We start from the raw sequence: 19,708 nt of genomic DNA on the forward strand, positions 1-19,708 counted from the left end.
CTGAATACAACCAATTAGCAATGGCAGAGAAGCATTAATTGAAGTAGGAAAGGCTGTTTCTGTTGTTGGGCTAAACAGAAAAAGCATAACTGTGTATCATCTGCATAGAAATAGTAGGCATAGAAAGAACAGGTGATACCTTTAAATCTATTTAATAGATGGCCCAAAGGTAACACATATAAACAAAAAAGAATTAAGCTCTGATGAGGACAGCAGATGAGGATGAAGGATGTGTCCCACAAGTATGATGAAAACTATTTGAGACCAGTCAGTAGGAAGTCAATAGTGAAGTTTACTTAAATAGTACTTTACAATATAAAATAAGATACAACAAATACAAGTGTAAAAATATGCCTAACAAGCTCTGATCAGCTGACCTTTCAGACCTCATGGTTACATACAGATGTAGCAGCTCACCAGTATAGGTGGGCATCTGACCAGTGATCACCAGCGTTCTAGGACTATAGAAGCTTCCATGCTCAAATGTCGTCTTGGTACTGGATTTCTTCCACTAACATATGACTGTAAGTTAACTGTGTGGTTTTTATCCTTTCCAGGATAAACCATGCCTCTGGCCCCTTAACAGGCAGGATGATCTACATCCCAGTTGTGAGCAAGGCTGTGGCGATAACTCATGTTTAAAAACAAAAGCTTGATTAGTTATCATCACAGATGCTCATCACCTCCACGTATTTGGATTTTGAGTCAAATTTGCCAGAACGAAAACAGACATAAACAAATACAACATAACAGCATTATTTCTATTGTTTTCAAATTCTCTAGAGATATTACAGTGGAGTATTTTGACCATGATCATCGTGATGTGAAAATCTGATATCGCAATCTCTGCACATGCAGACAGACAAACACATAAACACCTGCCAAAATACTGCAAACCATTTCTCACCACAGCAGGTGTCTCCGTGACCACATGACCCCCTCGCCCCCTTCCCCCAACCACCACAGAGAGAGAGAGAGAGAGAGGGAGAGAAGCAGGTTTGTAAGCTGAAAACAATACACAACTACATGAACACAGCTGGTGATAGCACCAGGACTCTACAGTCACGCTATCCACAACGAAAGGCCGCACTATCTTTTGAACAACAGAAAATTTGAGTCAAATGCTATGAACAGCTTGCTATAATGATAACAATTTGTGGATTGTTTTTAAATGCTATTGTTTCTGTGAAGGCCCTTGTATTTTGAGTTTAGAAAGCTATTATAGAAAAAAACAAAGTAAATAAAGTTTATTAATCTGAAGTCTTATTTTTGAAATAGCTTTTTTTTTGTAGGGGGCGTTCAAGAGACATTAGGTTTACAGTGGTCCCTCGCTATAATGCGGTTCACGTTAAGCAGCCTCGCTGTTTCGCGGCTTTTTTTTGGTGCAATTTTGCATGCTTTTTTTTTTTTTTTTTTTTAAACAGCGCATTGTGTTCTGCATTGTGATTGGCTGTAAACCATTGTCAATCACCTCGTGCCGTGTCTCCTGTACACTACAGAATGCATTCAGCTTGTCAAATTTATCTAAGTCTTCGATCGATAGCCGTGTGACTCTGAAGTGCTGTACTGTATGTTTGTAAGTTTTCTCCAACAATACCCATTTATATGGGTATACCCAACACCCATTTCCCCGACAAATGTCGATGAAACATTTTGCACGGCTGCCTTTGGTTTTATTCTATAATACTGGACTTATTTCTCTATGAAGGTTTGAACTTTTAGAGTTTAAACCATAGAGAAAAGTGTGAAAATGTCCAAGCCTGTTGGAGAAAAGTTTATAAAGTGTGTAGTGAGGGGTTTTACAGCCATAAAACATCTATAATAATTGTAAAAAAAATAAAGTTGGCCACTTAGCGGATTTCACTTATCGCGGGTTATTTTTAGAACCTAACTCCCGCAATGAACGAGGGACCACTGTACTTACATTTTTATTCATCTTGATGGGGTTTTAATTGTACTGAAATACCTTTGTTGTAAGTATTAATGAAATTATGCACCATGATGCGCATTTGTCATTTTGATTTTACACATTAATTAAGCAACAGCCAAAAGACAGACATGAGGCAGGATTCACATGGACATATTCCCAGCAAACATGGGTGAAACCCCAACATCATGTCCTTCGTCAAAACTGGACACAAAACAATAAAAAAACGGAACTATAGATGGACAAGTGTTGGGAAAATACAAGTTGTGTCAGACTGTCTCTCATAAAGTGAGAAAAATAGATCAGATTATTGCAAAATAAAGGAAGTAATGCATTAGTACTTTTTAACAACAAATCTGGTTGCTGACTGCTTGTGAAGGCGACGTCTTGGCTAGCTAGGTGTGTGTTTGTTCCTATAGAACAAGCTGATTATTCACCGCAATGATCAACTTCTTTGACATTTTGATGCTGAACTACAAAGGCAACCACATCGCTCTCTTAGGATATTTGTATAACATTGATTTGGTGGTGCTTCAGCTGAATTACTGATCTTCTCTTGACTTGTTCACAATAAAGCCTTACTTAAGGCACATGCCGCGGCTAACTCCTCTCCCATCCCAGAATTTCTGCAACTTCCATTCACCTCCCACCGCTGGCCACCCTTCAAACTGCTCAGCCATCGCTGGATCTGCCCTGTTGGACTTCAATTTTATCCGACCTCTCCGGTGTGCTCGCCGCTTCTGACCTGGATTGGGACCTCTGGGACTCGCGCTCAACACAGGCACCTAAGTACGCTGAGACGCGCCTCTGTCGAGGACAAGGAGACTAAGAGCGGGATGGCATTGTTAAACACAAGATCATTGGTGAATAAAACCTCCCTCCTCCCTTTGCTTGCTTTCTTACAGATACTGTAAGTAATCTAGGTGTTTGCCTGGATAGTTCACTTTAGCTGCATAAACAGGTTTCCTCAGTGGTTAAATCTGGCTTCTTCCAATTGCGCCAAATTTCAAAGGTCAAACACTTAATACCGTACAACGATCTCGAAAAACTGATACACGCCTTTGTGACCTCCAGATTAGATTATTGTAACTCGCTCTACCCTGGACTCCAGCTCGCTCACCTCCACCGATTACAGCTCGTTCAGAATGCTGCGGCTCGTCTCCTAACCGGAACTAGAAAGTTTGACTCTATTACTCCAGTGCTCTCTGACTTACATTGGCTGCCTATTAAATTTCGTATTGATTTTAAAGTTCTGCTGCTTACTTTCAAATGCCTAAATAACCTTGCCCCTGACTATCTCATCGGCCTCCTCAGTCTCTATACCCCCAGCCGTTCTTTACGATCATCTGGTCAGTTACTTCTGGCCCAGCCCAGGCACCGTCGTGCCTTTGCCTCTGTAGCACCAAACCTCTGGAATAGTCTTCCTGCTACCATTCGTGCCTCTGACTCTATTCAATCCTTTAAAGCACGCTTGAAAACGTACCTATTCAACCTGGCTTTTCCGACTCGCTAATTCTCACCGCTCATTAATTGCTTTATCGCTACTTATTTCTCTGGATAATCATGATTTCTCCCTATCTCTACACTACTTATGCTTTTGTTTGTTCTCTGTTTCCTCTATTTTACCTTGTTTTAACGACTTACTGTTCAGTGTAATCATTTACCGTTATTCCTCACTGTGAAGCACTTTGGTGTACCCCCTGGTTTTAAACATGCTATATAAATAAAATTGTAATGTATTGTAGTGGTTATTAGTACTATCATTAGTATTATTGACCAGTTAGCCTACATTTGTAGACTAATTGCACTGTATTGTTCAAAACTGGCTGTGAGAAAAGCAGTACTATAGTTCCAAAAAGCTATCCTTACATTTATGCTTTATTTGTCTATAACTGGTACACACAATAATTTGAACCACGTATCTGCATTCACACCTTTCTCACAAGTGCAGCTAATTGAGTATGATGACATTAATATAAATTGAACATAGTACATATACAGACACTGGTTTGGTTTAGAGAGTGTCGCATTTCAATCCATAGCTCCTCTGAAGTCAGTCTCTGCATCTCAAGACATGTAATAGGGAAAATTTAAGAAATGTCTGGCATTTGAAAACAACATCTTCAAATAAGTATCTTGGGATGGAGCACTTTGAAACTAAATAAGAGCTTCAAATAATTAAGTAATGATCATGAGAAATTGTTTTACATCTAAAGATAATGAGACAATTAAGATGAGAGCTCAAGCATGACAAGCATGACTGCCAGGTTACAACCAAGTTTTGTTGTTGTCGTCAGATTCACTTTATTGACAGCTGGATGAAACATGTTTCCTCTGGAGGCCTGAACTGGGGTTGATCCCAGTGTAATCACAAAGCTATCCGAGGAGTTTTTGTATTGGACAGAAACACAGTGACACCAGTAAGTTACAGACCTTAATTTATCAAACTCAAAGAGGTCTGGAAGAAATCTAATTAAAAATCTGAAGATACAGCAGGCTTCACTAACAAGATAGCCGACTCGGGCAAGAACCAGCTGAGACGGATGCCTACAGCAGACTGAGACTGGCTCACTGAAAGGAGACTGTGTGACTGAACAAGAAATGAAAGACACTGGATACATGAATAATACCTCAGGGACACATCATCACAGATTTATGCTGTCCATGATAGGGTTTGACTCTATAATTATGCTAATCATAGGATGCTAAATGTCTAAACGCACGCCATCAGCACTGAGATCACTTTACAGCAAAAAACGTCTTTGCAAACGACAGAGCAATATGATGTATTGAAGTTATTTGTATTTGGATATGAATGTGACTTTTTTCAAGGTCGGCACATTTGGCTGCATAACTAAGTGCTGAAGTTCTTGGCAGCAATTCAGAATAAACAAAGGCAAACCTGTTGTGGATGTTTTAACCTTGTGCAACTTTAACATAATTCTCTATCCTCTCTATAGCTTTTCTTTCACAACTCAAATAATGAATACCCAATATTTACATTTTTATAGCAATTACCCACACAGATTTGACTAATGTGACCTTATTAGAGACCGCTGGCACTTTCAAAAGTGCTTTGTTTTTCAAAAATCAACACACAGCTAATCCCAGTGAGAAAAAAGGACCCATCTCACCTTGTTTGTATTTCGCTTCATGTGCATGAATAAGTAACATAAACTGTTTTTTATTAAAAAGATGAGATAAAGTGTAAACATCTAAAATGTTTAAGTTGTTGGGTTTTTTTTTTTAAATCCACTGCATCTGCATGGTGTTTTAAATAAAGAGCAAGTCAGGTTAAGATTGATTGGTCAGGAAGCATAAGCTAGGGATGAAGAAATGAAAGCAGCTGCTGCCCAGGAGCTTACAGAGTTAGCCTCTATCAGCTTAAGACTTGACCCGCTACTGTAGTCTAAGTCTTAGTGCTTTGTTTACTCTGTAGAGCTCATTGTACCCATGGGATGATGGTGTACAAAGTGTATAAATGAGACAAAGCTTTACATACACTAAACCATCAGCCAAGAGTGAGGCTGGCTGTCCTTTGCATTCATGGTCTGCTCTGTGGGAAAAGAGCTGCTTGCTGTGAATTCACATTCATTACTGAATTACTTTGGGAGGTCACTGTGCATGCATGCTGCTATCACCTAACTGCCTCTGTCATGAGCTGTTTTGAGCAACTCGATTATTAAATGTAGCATAACAGAGGAGGTGAACTGTAAACCAACACAGCCACCTTACAGGCAAAATGAAATGACACCAGAATTTGCTCTTTACAGAAAATGAAATTAAGTTACGCTAACTGATCCATCGTGCCTATAGATGTTATAACGTAGCCATCGCTATGTTACCCAATGGTTTGTGAAGGCCTGTTTTGAAAGTTTGAGATGAGTGTTTTCAACAACAACACTGGTGTTTTGAAACCAATTAATTATTGGCTAACAAAATTGAATTAATGTTTTATTCACTATGATGTGAAACTGATTGACCAAACTCATCAGGAAGGTCTTTACAGAGGTCAGGGCAGAAGATGTTTCCCCAGAGACAGCTGTCGTGCTCTGATAACTTTTACACATCCAGCTGATATATTCTTCAGAAACTCTTTGTTTACTCACTGAAAAACGAGTATTTGTAGCTGTGAATGCTCCTTACCATTTTCTAAAGACAAGAACAATGTCTGGTTCTGCTAAATCCACTACATATGTTGACCAGCTATAGTTGCCAAGCAAATTACATTTAAAATTACACTTTCCTATAGCTTCTATGGGCTAAGTCACTCATTTTTGGTCACACCGAGTTAGAATTAGGTCTATTTTATAAATCTTGGTCATGCCATGCTTCGTTGTATGTATCCGCACATTCATTGACTAATTACTTGTCTGTGACAATCAAACCCACCCCCATTTGTCTCATCTCAGTTCGTGAGATTACAAAGCTGCACTTCAGAAACCAATGAGTGATGTCACAGCAGCTATATCCATCTTTTATACTTTCTATTCTTCCATGGAAGTTGTGCTAGCAGCCCATTCAATTCATTTTAGTTCTGAGCAGGTATAATTATACTAAGCAATTTTCCTGAAAAGTCATGTTTACAAATGACCGTGATAACAACAGAGAGACAAAAATAATAAACGTATAAGACAGAAAACAAAAGTAATAAGTCATATAAGATGAGGGTAATTGTGGAGGGTTAGTTAAGTAATCTTATTGTTATAAGAGCAAGCAAGTCAAGCACTGCTTGCCCACTGAACTCTAAAAACACACAAAGTGAAAATAATCTCTTTCCTTTCATTTCACCCAGTGTCTTGTCCCAGTTTGCATCTGTCCTTTAAATTACTGGCATCTTATGGCTGCAGTTGGCTGTTGTCTTTAGAAGTTAGCTTGACTTTGAGTTATTGGAATCTATAGTTTCTGTCATTTTCATGGGCGTAACTCTGTCCCATTAACACAGACTTGTGTTTTGTGAGCTGAGAGACAAACGGCATTGCCTGTCATGCATATTGTGAATAAACCTCTGTTCTCTGTTCGTTTAATACACACAGACAGTTGACCAGCATATTAAACAAGCTACTTCTGGCTCTGCTTCTTTCACTGCTCTGAGATTAGTTATGATCTGTGTGTTATTATACACATGTGAAGATATGTGTGGAATGATAGTAAGCAAAAGTGAAGTAACCAAGCAAATTACTCTGTGATTGAGCATCTTAACAAGCAAGATTTGTCACGCTGATCACCTTGACCACAATGTGTGACGTAGCTGACTGTTATTAGTAGACTGTTATCATTAGATTCAAATGATGGAGAAAGGACACAGAGTTTGATAAAAAGTTGAACAGGTGCAGGGTTCATACATGTATGAGATATTACTCTATTCACTGAAAGTACCAAGTTTAACTGGCTGTTTTGCTACTGTGTCAACATACCAGTTACACTGCCACATTAAGTTTTCATTTATATTTTTAACCACGTGTAGATATTGACAGTCAGCAATGTCACATACACTATATGGACAAAAGCATTGGACCACATCTCTTAATCTTTGAACTCAGGTGTTTTCAGTCCCACTACCAAAATTATGCACCTAGCCATGCAGCTTCTTATGGCTAGGTGCTTGAGCAGTGTAAAAGTCACCATATGCCACTGAATATAAGGAAAGAAAGAATGAGTACAGCACTTTTCAAGTGTATTATACCTTAGAAGCTGGGAGAAACAAAAAAGCCATGAATTCCATCACAGACATCAGAATAAATGGATACTGGGAGTGGGGGGGCTTTAATGGTAAATCTTTCACATGTCTGCACTTTGCCTATACAGTACCATTTCTGGACAACTGAGCAGGAAAGTTGGATGGTGGATGTCATTTCAATTCAGCCGAGCTGTAATTCTGAGTATAAGCACAGCTTCAGTGTGTAATAGTGGTTAAACACAAAGCAATGTAGATTTGTGTTGATATGAGCTGAGTGCTGGTATTGAGAAAATTGGACCAAAATTTACTGCTCAGCCTCTCTGAGCTGTTGTGGGCCAAATTTAGTGCAGCATATGTGATGAGGCGTGCTTACCCAGTCTGTCCTAACACTCAAGCCAGGATTTTTCTTCAGCACCCGCCTACAATCAATACTTATCCAGAACTCAGCAAGGTTGCACATAAAAGAACTGCAAAGTTCTCTCGTTGCTCCAAAGGTTTGTCCATAATTTACTTAGACATTACCACAACCCAGCAACTGTACAGTAAGTCAGCTGAGGGGTAATTCAAAGGCATAACGTGATAGCTGGTTGCACACAGTGCCAGTTTGTCTTCAGCACCGCTGAGGTATTGAGTGATAGCTGCTGGAGCGGAAGGCTCTGATGGATGAATGGTGATTGAGGAGATCTGAAAGATAGAGGTGTGATGGCATGGTGGCAGCTTGCCACTTGTAAAAAAAAACAACCAACTAGCAGTTAAGATCAATCCATCTTTATATCTGTCATAGCCATTCATAAACATATACTATTTTAGTAGCTTGCTCTGCATAAAGGGGTGTGGTTTTGTTGCATCAACATTTCAAGGTAATGAAAGATTGCGGCTAAGATGAGCTGAAAGATTTGTGCACAGCTGCAGCTAATGTGGATTATTAGCAATGATTACTTCCCTTTTAGACAAAGAGGATTTTTATTTCGGAAAAAACAGAAATCTCAGCCATGTTTGACGTGCATAATCCATTTGTTTTATGTCTTTTAAAAGATAAAAAAGTATCAGATATTAGATTTGATGAGTATTGTAAAGCATTCCTGTTGTAAATACACTGAATTAGTCCATTCATGATGAAGTCTGTGAAAAAGGTAGGATCCTTTTTTTTTTCAGAAACAGACTAAACCCAACCAAAAACTCAGGGTGTGTGTTTTATGACCAATACGGTTATTTTAAGGTTGGATGCAATTCTGATAGATTGTGTCATTTAAGGTCAGGGTTATGATATACTGAAACAGGAAAATGAAGGGTTCATTGTTCATCAACATTGCAGCAGTGTGTTTCACAAATTAAACAACAATAGAAAGTGTGAAACCACTTAATACCACACTACTGCTGGGATGCTATTCTGCTACATGGCTGCAGACAGTGCTGTAAATATTAAAGGTGGAGCACAAGTTAATGAAAGCTAATATCCCGATATAAGACATCTATCGTCCCGATAACAATATAAATCACAAAAATTTAACATTTTCTGTAAATTCTGTGAGTCTCGGGCAGCTCGACTTGCATGAAGTGTTTCCAGCTGGGTGCCGTGTACCTGGAGTCCAGTGTTTTAACTGATGCATGAAACGATACATTTTTAGACATAAGTTTTAACGGCCACCGTTTTCTTTGTGAGTATTTATTACACAGCGTGCTGCGGGGAAAAGCCTGTTCTAACGTTTGAGTCTAAGGTTTATATTTAGGACCTGACGGCTCTTTTTTGCTTCATCCATCCATCCATTCGCTTCCGCTTATCCTTTTCAGGGTCGCTGGAGCCTATCCCAGCTGTCATGGGGCGAGAGGCGGGGTACACCCTGGACAGGTCGCCAGTCTGTTGCAGGGCCAACACACGGGACAGACAACCATTCACACCTAGTGGCAATATGGATTATCCAATCAACCTATCCCCACAAGCTGCATGTCTTTGGACGGTGGGAGGAAGCCGGAGTACCCGGAGGGAACCCACACAAACACGGGGAGAACATGCAAACTCCACACAGAAAGACCCCGGCCTGATGGTGGAATTGAACTCAGGACCTTCTTGCTGTGCCGCAACAGTGCTAACCACCGTGCCACCGTGCTGATCCTCTTTTTTGCTTCTCATCCGTAAATACTCTGCATACTCTTTCACGTGATTCGGTTTATTTTGAAAAGTCTCAACAGGATCTTGAGCTTTATTGTGAAAGGTTTATGTGGAAAATAAACAAGCGGACACGGGATGGTTTTACCGTCCTTGTTGCTAATGACAACGCATAAAAACAGGCGCTTGTCCATCCGTAGTGTGGTTATATTAAATATAAGAGAAAGAGAGAACTTTAAGAAATTAATATAGCCACTACAGTGACCAATATTGCCGCAAACGGTTTATTTTGCGACACCACGAAACAAACGATAGCGTAAAATGAAACGATAGACATTTTTATATCGTCTTCCGATATATATCATTATATCGAACAGCCCTAACATCAATACCAACATATCTGTCCTTAACCAAGATTGGCTGTTGATATATGTATGTATAAACACCTTTACACATACATCTAAGCTGCTCTTATGATTTATACTGACCCATGACCAGAGATGGGCAGTAACGCGTTAGTAATCCGATTACTTTTTTCAAGTAACGAGTAAAGTAAGGGATTACTATTGCAGAAAAGGTAATTTGATTACTGTTACTTTCCCGTAAGCACCTGCGTTACTGCATGACTAAAACCGGGCTTTTTTTGCAAGAGTATCTCATGACAATGACATAAGCAAGTGCAACGTTTGTGGCAACAGCTGTGTGCAGATCAACAATGGATAATATATCGAGTGCGGGAGAGCATATGATCGTGCAGCGTTTAAAGAGTGGAAGTACTTTGGGTTTGATTCTGTAAAAAGTGACAAAATCATTAGCGTCCGCTGCTCACTGCGTAGGAAGAAAACTTCTTTTTACAGCGAAAAACCCCCCCCTAAACTTCCAAACAAGCACCAACAGTACGCTGCCACTGGAATGTGAAATTCACAGAGAAACTCCCAGATCCTTCCACTGACCGCTGCGACACACCTGCACCAGGGCAAACCTCCGCCTGCCTGCTATACAGGTGAAAATAGAGAAACAGGACTGCTGAGTCTTTGATTTTATTTATTTTCTGCTGTGTTTTACTTTCATCTATTTGGAAGAGTGAGTGTAAACACAAATACAGTGGGGCAAAAAAGTATTTAGTCAGCCACTGATTGTTCAAGTTCCCCCACTTAAAATGATGACAGAGGTCAGTAATTTGCACCAGAGGTACACTTCAACTGTGAGAGACAGAATGTGAAAAAAAAAAATCCATGAATCCACATGGTAGGATTTGTAAAGAATTTATTCGTAAATCAGGGTGGAAAATAAGTATTTGGTCACCTCAAACAAGGAAAATCTCTGGCTCTCACAGACCTGTAACGTCTTCTGTAAGAAGCTTTTCTGTCCCCCACTTGTTACCTGTATGAATGGCACCTGTTTGAACTCATCATCTGTATAAAAGACACCTGTCCACAGCCTCAAGCAGTCAGACTCCAAACTCCGCCATGGCCAAGACCAAAGAGCTTTCGAAGGACACCAGGAAAAGTATTGTAGACCTGCACCAGACTGGGAAGAGTGAATCTACAATAGGCAAGCAGCTTGGTGTGAAAAACCAACTGTGGGAGCAATCATCAGAAAATGGAAGACATACAAGACCACTGATAATCTCCCTCGATCTAGGGCTCCACGCAAGATCTCATCCCGTGGGGTCAAAATGATCATGAGAACGGTGAGCAAAGATCCCAGAACCACACGGGGGGACCTGGTGAATGACCTGCAGAGAGCTGGGACCAAAGTAACAAAGGTCACCATCAGTAACACACTACAACGGCAGGGAATCAAATCCCGCAGTGCCAGACGTGTTCCGCTGCTGAAGCCAGTGCATGTCCAGGCCCGTCTGAAGTTTGCCAGAGAGCACATGGATGATACAGCAGAGGATTGGGAGAATGTCATGTGGTCAGATGAAACCAAAGTAGAACTTTTTGGTATAAACTCAACTCGTCGTGTTTGGAGGAAGAGGAATACTGAGTTGCATCCCAAGAACACCATACCTACTGTGAAGCATGGGGGTGGAAACATCATGCTATGGGGCTGTTTTTCTGCCAAGGGGACAGGACGACTGATCCGTGTTAAGGACAGAATGAATGGGGCCATGTATCGTGAGATTTGAGCCAAAACCTCCTTCCATCAGTGAGAACTTTGAAGATGAAACGAGGCTGGGTCTTCCAACATGACAATGATCCAAAACACACCGCCCGGGCAACAAAGGAGTGGCTCCGTAAGAAGCATTTGAAAGTCCTGGAGTGGCCTAGCCAGTCTCCAGACCTCAACCCCATAGAAAATCTGTGGCGGGAGTTGGAAGTCCGTGTTGCTCGGCGACAGCCCCAAAACATCACTGCTCTCGAGAAGATCTGCATGGAGGAATGGGCCAAAATACCAGCTACTGTGTGTGCAAACCTGGTAAAGACCTATAGTAAACGTTTGACCTCTGTTATTGCCAACAAAGGTTATGTTACAAAGTATTGAGTTGTATTTTTGTTATTGACCAAATACTTATTTTCCACCCTGATTTACGAATAAATTCTTTACAAATCCTACCATGTGGATTCATGGATTTTTTTTTCACATTCTGTCTCTCACAGTTGAAGTGTACCTCTGGTGCAAATTACTGACCTCTGTCATCATTTTAGGTGGGGGAACTTGCACAATCGGTGGCTGACTAAATACTTTTTTGCCCCACTGTAACTATTTTATTTTATGTGCTGGAATGTGCAGAAAATAGGTTTAAATGTTAAACAAATTTCTTCCAGTCAGAGAATGGTGCATACAATTTAATGTTTGCTTGATGCTTAACGTTAAAAGATTAAAACTAATAAAACTAGTTTCAAAAAGTGACTTTTTTATTTGATTACATTTTATATGATGGATTATGCAGAAAAAATAGAATTGGCTAAAAGATCTATTGCTTTATTACCTATTCAGGTTGTAAATATTTTTTTAAAGTAACTAAGTAAGTAATTACTTTTGAAAATAAGTAATCAGTAAAGTAACAGGATTACTTTTTTGGGGAAGTAATCTGTAATTAGTTACTGATTACTTTTTTCAAGTAACTTGACCAACACTGCCCATGACTCACACTAACAAAAGTAAAGGTAACTACTGCGAGTAAAGGAAGAAGTGAGATGATTTAGGTATTGAGCCACAAAGGGCTCATGGAGACGGTTGAGGCAGATGGCTGGGTAAGCCAACACCGGATTTTATCATGGAACATAATGTTTTGTTTCCTGCTCCAAATACAAGATTTTTTTATACTGTTACTGTTATATAACTTTAGCATGTTTAACTTTGCAACCATGATGCTCAAGGTCATTTATTTATAAGAAAACCTTCACTTCTTTCTAAATCCAGTCTTCACTAGATAGTGAAGATTTGTGAAAAGCAACCTTAATGGGCATTCAGGTTGGAAGGCTTCAACCCCAACAACGTGTTTAATAGACACGCTGGTCCACTGTGTCCCTTTCAGGCTTTTCCTCTCCAAAATGTGAAGTTGCAGAAGTTGCTTTAAGTTGCAGTAAGCTGCATTAATAGCAGAAGGACATTTTTTATTTCAAGTCAATCGATTCTAACGATGAAGGACCCTGGAATATACTTAATAATTTTTTTGCTCACTACCAACTTTGTGGCTTTAAATATATTATCTCCCTCTGCTGGTAATGCAGGGAGATTACCAGCAAGAGATTTACCCTGCTCGTATTGCACCAATTGCATGCACTAATGCAACTTCTGCATGCGTATCCATTTCATGTTTTAGAGAGGCAAAGTGTGAAATGGACCAGCGTGTCTATTACATGTTTTGGGTGATACTGGGCTGAAGGATTGTTGCACTAACAGAATTGGCTGGTAGAATATGCCAGTTGATTTTACATGAAACAGCTGATCAAAATGGTGAAGCTGTAGTGTTACTTTAATAAAAAATGGCTCTATAGCATTGTTTTTCATCTTGTCTTCCAGAGTTTAGTTTAGGAGACGTATAAACATATTTGTCTGTAATGAGAATGGAGATCACGATCTACTGATGTTTAATTTCTATCATGCCCCAGAGTTTATGTTGGAAGTGAAACACCAACCAAAGGGATATTCATACAAATTGCCAACTCAAAAACAACACTATAATGGGCCTATAAAACATTATACACTGACTTATTATCCTCAATCAAGCAGACAGTTACCACTTATATCACCCAAAATAAAGTGGTCCCCACGAATACTATTAGAGCAATGGAAAAAAGAATTCCAGAGTTGGCGTTTAGCATTTAATATCGCATCTATTGATCATCTCTGATAATGACAGAGGCACAGTGCCAAAGCAGGGAGAAGATTGAGAGTGGGTGCTAGTGGATGAGCTTTAGGGATCTAATTTAGCTGTGGGTGAGATTCTAGCCTGATTATTATTTATATGACACATCATCCACATTAGGCAGAGCTTCCCTGTTCCACATGCCACTCTTGATCTTCCTCTCTCCTCCCTGTTTCAAAGACATGGCACAATGGTGATGGGCACCATCTGGCACTCACTGTTGGCACAAGTTCGGTATGTGATTAGCAGCATTAACAAGGGTTTTCGCTCTCCTGTTTTTCTTGGTGTGTCTCTCACCCTTCTGTTTCACACCCAGGTTTATATTTGTCATTTCCACACACAAACAAACTCACGAGTGGATGGATACACATTTGTAAGGACATAAAACAATTTTATGGTTTCACATCTCCTCTGAATGGTCTGGGACAAACATGTTTTCAATGTATGCACTATGAACACGTCACATACCACGGTGCCTTTTCTGACCTAGCTGTAGTGCTGTCAGCAGTTCAAGATAAAAATTTAAAAAAAATAAGTATGTAGAGCCAATAAATTCTCTTCATGTCTATTTTCTTGTTTTCTCACTGTGAAAATCTCGTGCTCCAGCTGGCTGAACATTTCGACTGTGTAGATTCATATGAATGAGATTGATGCCTACAGTGTGTTTTCTCCCTCTCCCCCGCGAGATGCCTGTTGATCCATGGCTCAGCCCTGAAGTAAAGATGGATTACTGCAGAAGAACTGCCTGCCTTGCCCTTTACACATTTCACACACACCACTTCTCCATTATCAGGCTCATCCACGGGGGGAAGACGTGCACATGTGCACACACATGCCCCAACATCAACACAGGTCTTAAAGCTCTGATGGGGTTGTTAGCAAAAGGTCACTGTCAAGACTCTGACAAATCTTTCTTTAGAGAGACAAAAACGTGTCATATCCAGTTACATTCGCAATATACCAGGTATCAGCTTTTTTGTTGTCTTTCTATCACTTTCCATTTACATGTCTCTCTCTGTTTCTCTCTCTAGTTTTTTCCCTCCATTTGCTTAGGTTGTACAGTAAAGAATTCATGCTTGTATGTTTGGATCAATTTCCCATGGAGTGCTCACACTCTGGATGTAGAAGACATCCATAAAAGCAAATCCAAGCTCAGTTATGGGCAGTTTAGATCGGGATACACCTGGATACTGGATGTTGACAGCTTTAGCCTCAGGATTCAGTTAAAATTGTTTTGACTGGTAACTAAATTATTTTTGAATATATCATGTCTAAGAGCTATTCTGTTTATTTTTGCTCTTGCAACAAAATGTTTGAATGCGGCGAACCTCCTCTTCTCCATCTTACATATTAGTCAAGCTGGTTAGTGAGAGAAAATTGATCCTCCTACTTTACTTGCTATTGTTTCCATACAACACAGATATGGTAACAGACCGATGAAAGTAGAGTCAGCTACAGTTTGTCTAGCATAAAAGTCTCACATCAGTTTCTCAAGTTAACCACAATGTTCATGTGTAAATAATCAGAATAAAAAGCTGCTGGCCTTCTGGCTCGCCCAACTCCAGCCTTTTTTTAAAAGGACATGGACATTTCCATAAAACTGGCAAATACTACAGATTCCAGAGGAATTGTATTAAAGCAGAGTTAAGCATGCTTCCAGAGACAATAGCCAACTGTGGCCACAAGATGGCAGTAATTTAAAAGATGGTGAAAAACACGCAATGACAGAAACAGAAACTTTATTTAGTGTGATGGAAGTGAAACATATAGGATCAAAGGATGTCACTGACTCACATATGATGGGATATAAAATATATTCGAGGGTGAGCTGTGCAAGTGGAACTAGTGCCCAGGGGTGACAAGCAAACTGCTAGATAAGTGGATGGACCTTAATTACATCTGCCTGCTGTTTGGTGATGAATAAGCAGGTGTTCATTGGGTCGTAGAGCTTTTTTTCTGAAAAAAAAGGGGGGGTGCGTTGCAGTTGTTGACAATGCTTTGACATCACACCAGAATGTTAAAAAAAATTGTGGACCATAAAATAAAATAAACAGTAAAAAAGAAAAAACAAGCAGAAACCTGCCACTAGACTTTACAGTTTTTTACATTTAGGACCATAGGCATGTTAGCATCAGCAGAGGAAGCTCAGTCTCAGTGGAGGGTTCTTTACACCGTCTTTGAGGTCACAAATCACAGCACTAGTACTACATTGCTCCCGAAACTGTCACTGCTGCTGCACAGATGATGTCACAGGACTGGAGGAACCCCTCAAAATAAGGACCATTCACTTACAGTTTTTTCTGATTGCTTAAGCACATGTTATGTAACTATTGGCTAATTTAGCAAAACTCTACACACAAATAAAACAACCTGTCACCCAATTATCCAAACATTTTAGTTCTCTTGCAAAAGCAAACACAGCTAGATTAACTCTTCACACCTTTGTAAAAATGGTGTTTCCGTATCAAACAGTACACACAAGCCATCATCTACTAAGCACACAATGCGCCAACTGCACACCGATGGTATGAATACAAAACACATCTGGCGTTTGCCTTCCCTGTGCACAAGGTAGGCTATGTCAGTTTGAGCTCATACTTCTGTCATAGATCCATAAGCATGGAGGGATCCAAACTTCAAGTACTGGTGTTTAGTCAAACACATCAAAACAAACACAAGTGTTTATTTCCAAGTATAGGATTATTTGCAATCGCCATAATGACTATATGGGTTACGTGGTCTGCAGTGAACATGCTTCCTCTGCCCCCTGCTCGTCTTCCTCTTGCTCCTCCTTGTCCTTGTCGTCCTCTTCATCCTACTTCTTCACCTCCACGTCCTCTTCCTCGGCCTCCTCTACTTCTCACTCTTTCTGCTCCCACCATTGTACTCCGCACACACAGCTTACCTGTATTATAGTGCTTAGGCTGATTGCAAAGTGAACGAATTATCTAAGAAAGTTTTCACATGTGAAAGTGTGCCAGACAGTTGGCAAATTAGTGTTAATGATAGCCATACATGTGTATACTTTTGCTAGGAGTGTGTTGGAAATTTGGAAATTGAGTGTTGTGCAGTGAATTGTGCCTACAGTCTTGCAAAGTGTGTGTTACAAAATTGCAAACTGAGTGCAAAGCAGTTTTTGTGCTTTTAGTTTTGCACACTCAGTGAGTGGTTTTGCTATAAGTCTGACTAGTTTTAGAAATTGTGCTACAGGAATCACAGTTAGTGTTTAGGCATTCGGTAAAAACTGTAAATGATTGCAGACTTGGCCCTGCAATGTAGAAGCAAATCAGATTAATGGTGGAACAGATGGAGTTTGCTTGATTTGTGAGACTGACGCTGTATGTGACAGTCAAGTCTGGACGACGTCTGCTCACTCTCTTTTACACAAACACACTCAGGTCCCTCTGTCACTAAATTATACTTTGTATGGTTTATGTTTCATAAAAGTAGGTTTTGTGTTTCATCTTCCTCCCCGCTTTGCTCCATTGCTTCTTTAAGTACAGATGCACTCTTTTCCTCCTCCTCCTCCTCCTCTTTCTTCCTCTCTGTATTTTCCCCCCCTGAGAATTCATTTTCTATTCTATTCAGTCAGGTCTTCTCACTCCCTGTTATGATAATGGAAGAGAATCGTCAATGTTTAATGAAAGCCTTGAGGCTACATACAGGTTCAGACATATCCTTGACATATTAGTTCACACATCACTGTGTTTCAAGGGGAGCTCTGTTAAATATGTGCACATCGGGGTGCAGACTTTTTTGGGACGAGTGTCTACTGATTTGCATACTGCATGTATAGTGCAATTGTTGATTTGCCTCAGTAAACTGTGCATAGAAACATGTTGGGGTCATGGTTCATTTATCTATTGAAGGGAATCCAGTGCTGTAAGTAGCAATTGTTCCCACTAAACACCTCTCTGATGTTCCTCTCATCCTTCTTTCCTGCTGCTGCTATACCCAATCCAGAGTTGCCAGTTTGCACCACTTCACCTCATCCCCATTTAGGTGTGAAATGTATTTATATTCAAGGCGGGGAGAACGGAGAAGTGGGGGCAGAGCAGAGGAAGTGACACAAGCAATCTGTGGGAAAAGGCGCCTCTTTCTGATGCCTGTAAAATAGCATATTCGTCTGGATAAAAGCAGGACAATGAGAAGCTGTCTTGTAGCTATGGGCCACAGTTAGGAACATGTGGAGAATATTTGAATTGGACTGCTATGCCCTTCTGGGCCAGATGAGAAGGTGATTCAAAGGTGGTGGAAAGAAACGTGAGACCGAGCTGTGAAGTGGCACTCTGGCGATAGGGAAGGAGACAGAAGCATATTACAGAGGCCAAGAGTAGTATGAATGAGGGCTCTATGCAACACAGCCCACAACTCTTAACACTCACTTGAGTTCCTGAAAAGACACTATGAATTTTCTTACTAGGTTCTTCACTTTAGTGTGCTTCTCTTTATTCCCTTGTTCAGCCTTTCACAGCTTGACAGAATCACAAAAAAAGCCACATGCTGTTTAAAAAACAAACAAAAAAAACAAACAATTTGTTCTCTCAATCAATTAATTCTGTCTGAAACTCAGCTTGCATTGTGCTGCATGTTTAATCATGCAAGGCATGCAGAGCTGCTCCATCACAGAAATCCACTGGACAAGCGTCTCTGGCAATCATCCTCCACCCATATCGAGCCAACAAAGAGATGACTCCAAGTCTCCCCCGGCACTATTATTACTTTTTAAAATCTTTTAAAGCCGTTGTGATGAATTCTTGATGTGGATTAATATTTCACTGCACACAAGAGTTAGACATTTGCGCAGGGGAAAAAGTAAGAGAAGAAGGGATGGGACACTTGCCAAATTTTTTTTTAAAAAAAAGGAGAAATTGAGATGCATCGAGAGTCATCCGCAATTCATCTCCCACGCCCAGTCTCCAGACTCTCTTATTCTCAGCTGACTCTCTCTGGGGTCTATCACAATCGAGGGACAGCGTGCGAATATCTGTCGTGCAATGTTGTGCCAGTGGAGCTGTGCGTCAGGAAGCGCTGATTCACGGTCGGTGTGTGGTGGGATTGGGGAGCGAAGAACTCTTACTGTAGGCACTGTCACAAAATGTTCATCTCAAATCATCCCGATGGATCAGTCTACGGCCCGATTCTTACGAGACACGCAAAAGAAATCCTCTGTCACCACCGTGCCTGGGCATGCATATGCATATCACTGATGTGAACAGGCACTCATTGACAATTGTTTAAAGAGTCTGACTAAATGAGAGCAATGGAGAGAAAACAATATGAGCGTGGAACAAGGCCACACACAAGATTGGCAACAAACACGAGTGATATCTCCGTGGATAAAAGTCAGTGAAAAGGAAAACAAGAAAGGCAGAAATGCTTCCTCAGCACTCCTTTTTCCCCTCAATTATCTGCTGTTCACTGAAGGCGACGAAGGTTTTGTTTTAAAGAAAGGAAAAAAAGAGCAAACTTTAGTAGACTCATAGTTCAGATGAAAACATATCGTCCACGGAGTCATTAATCCGTCTCAGAGTCGCGGCCCATCAAGCTCCTCCAGCGAAACGCGTGATCGAGCAATAGACAGAGCAGTTGCAGAGATAAAGCAGCAGAGTACAGATCTGATTAGGCTGCTGTCTCCGTACACTCCACGGGGATTAAGCACAACAGCTCCTT

General features: G+C 40.4%; 1 protein-coding gene across 2 annotated transcripts in view; it reads right to left on the bottom strand.

The window, feature by feature from the left end:
- Window positions 1–19,708, bottom strand: part of LOC146629163 (uncharacterized) — a 35,774-nt gene that overhangs the window by 5,721 nt on the left and 10,345 nt on the right. Inside the window, exon 3 of one of the 2 annotated variants that reach the window (XM_085358388.1) lies at window positions 8,208–8,291. The exons of the other annotated variant lie outside the window; for it this stretch is intronic. Within the exon in view, the coding sequence (XP_085214514.1) occupies window positions 8,208–8,291 (84 nt within the window). The remainder of the gene's footprint in view (window positions 1–8,207; window positions 8,292–19,708) is intronic. 2 annotated transcript variants of the gene reach the window in all.

The sequence above is a fragment of the Diplotaxodon limnothrissa genome, linkage group LG7 (assembly GCF_057381915.1).
Source record: "Diplotaxodon limnothrissa isolate DT_005_m linkage group LG7, D_limnothrissa_male_GT1.1, whole genome shotgun sequence".
Lineage (NCBI taxonomy): Eukaryota > Metazoa > Chordata > Actinopteri > Cichliformes > Cichlidae > Diplotaxodon > Diplotaxodon limnothrissa.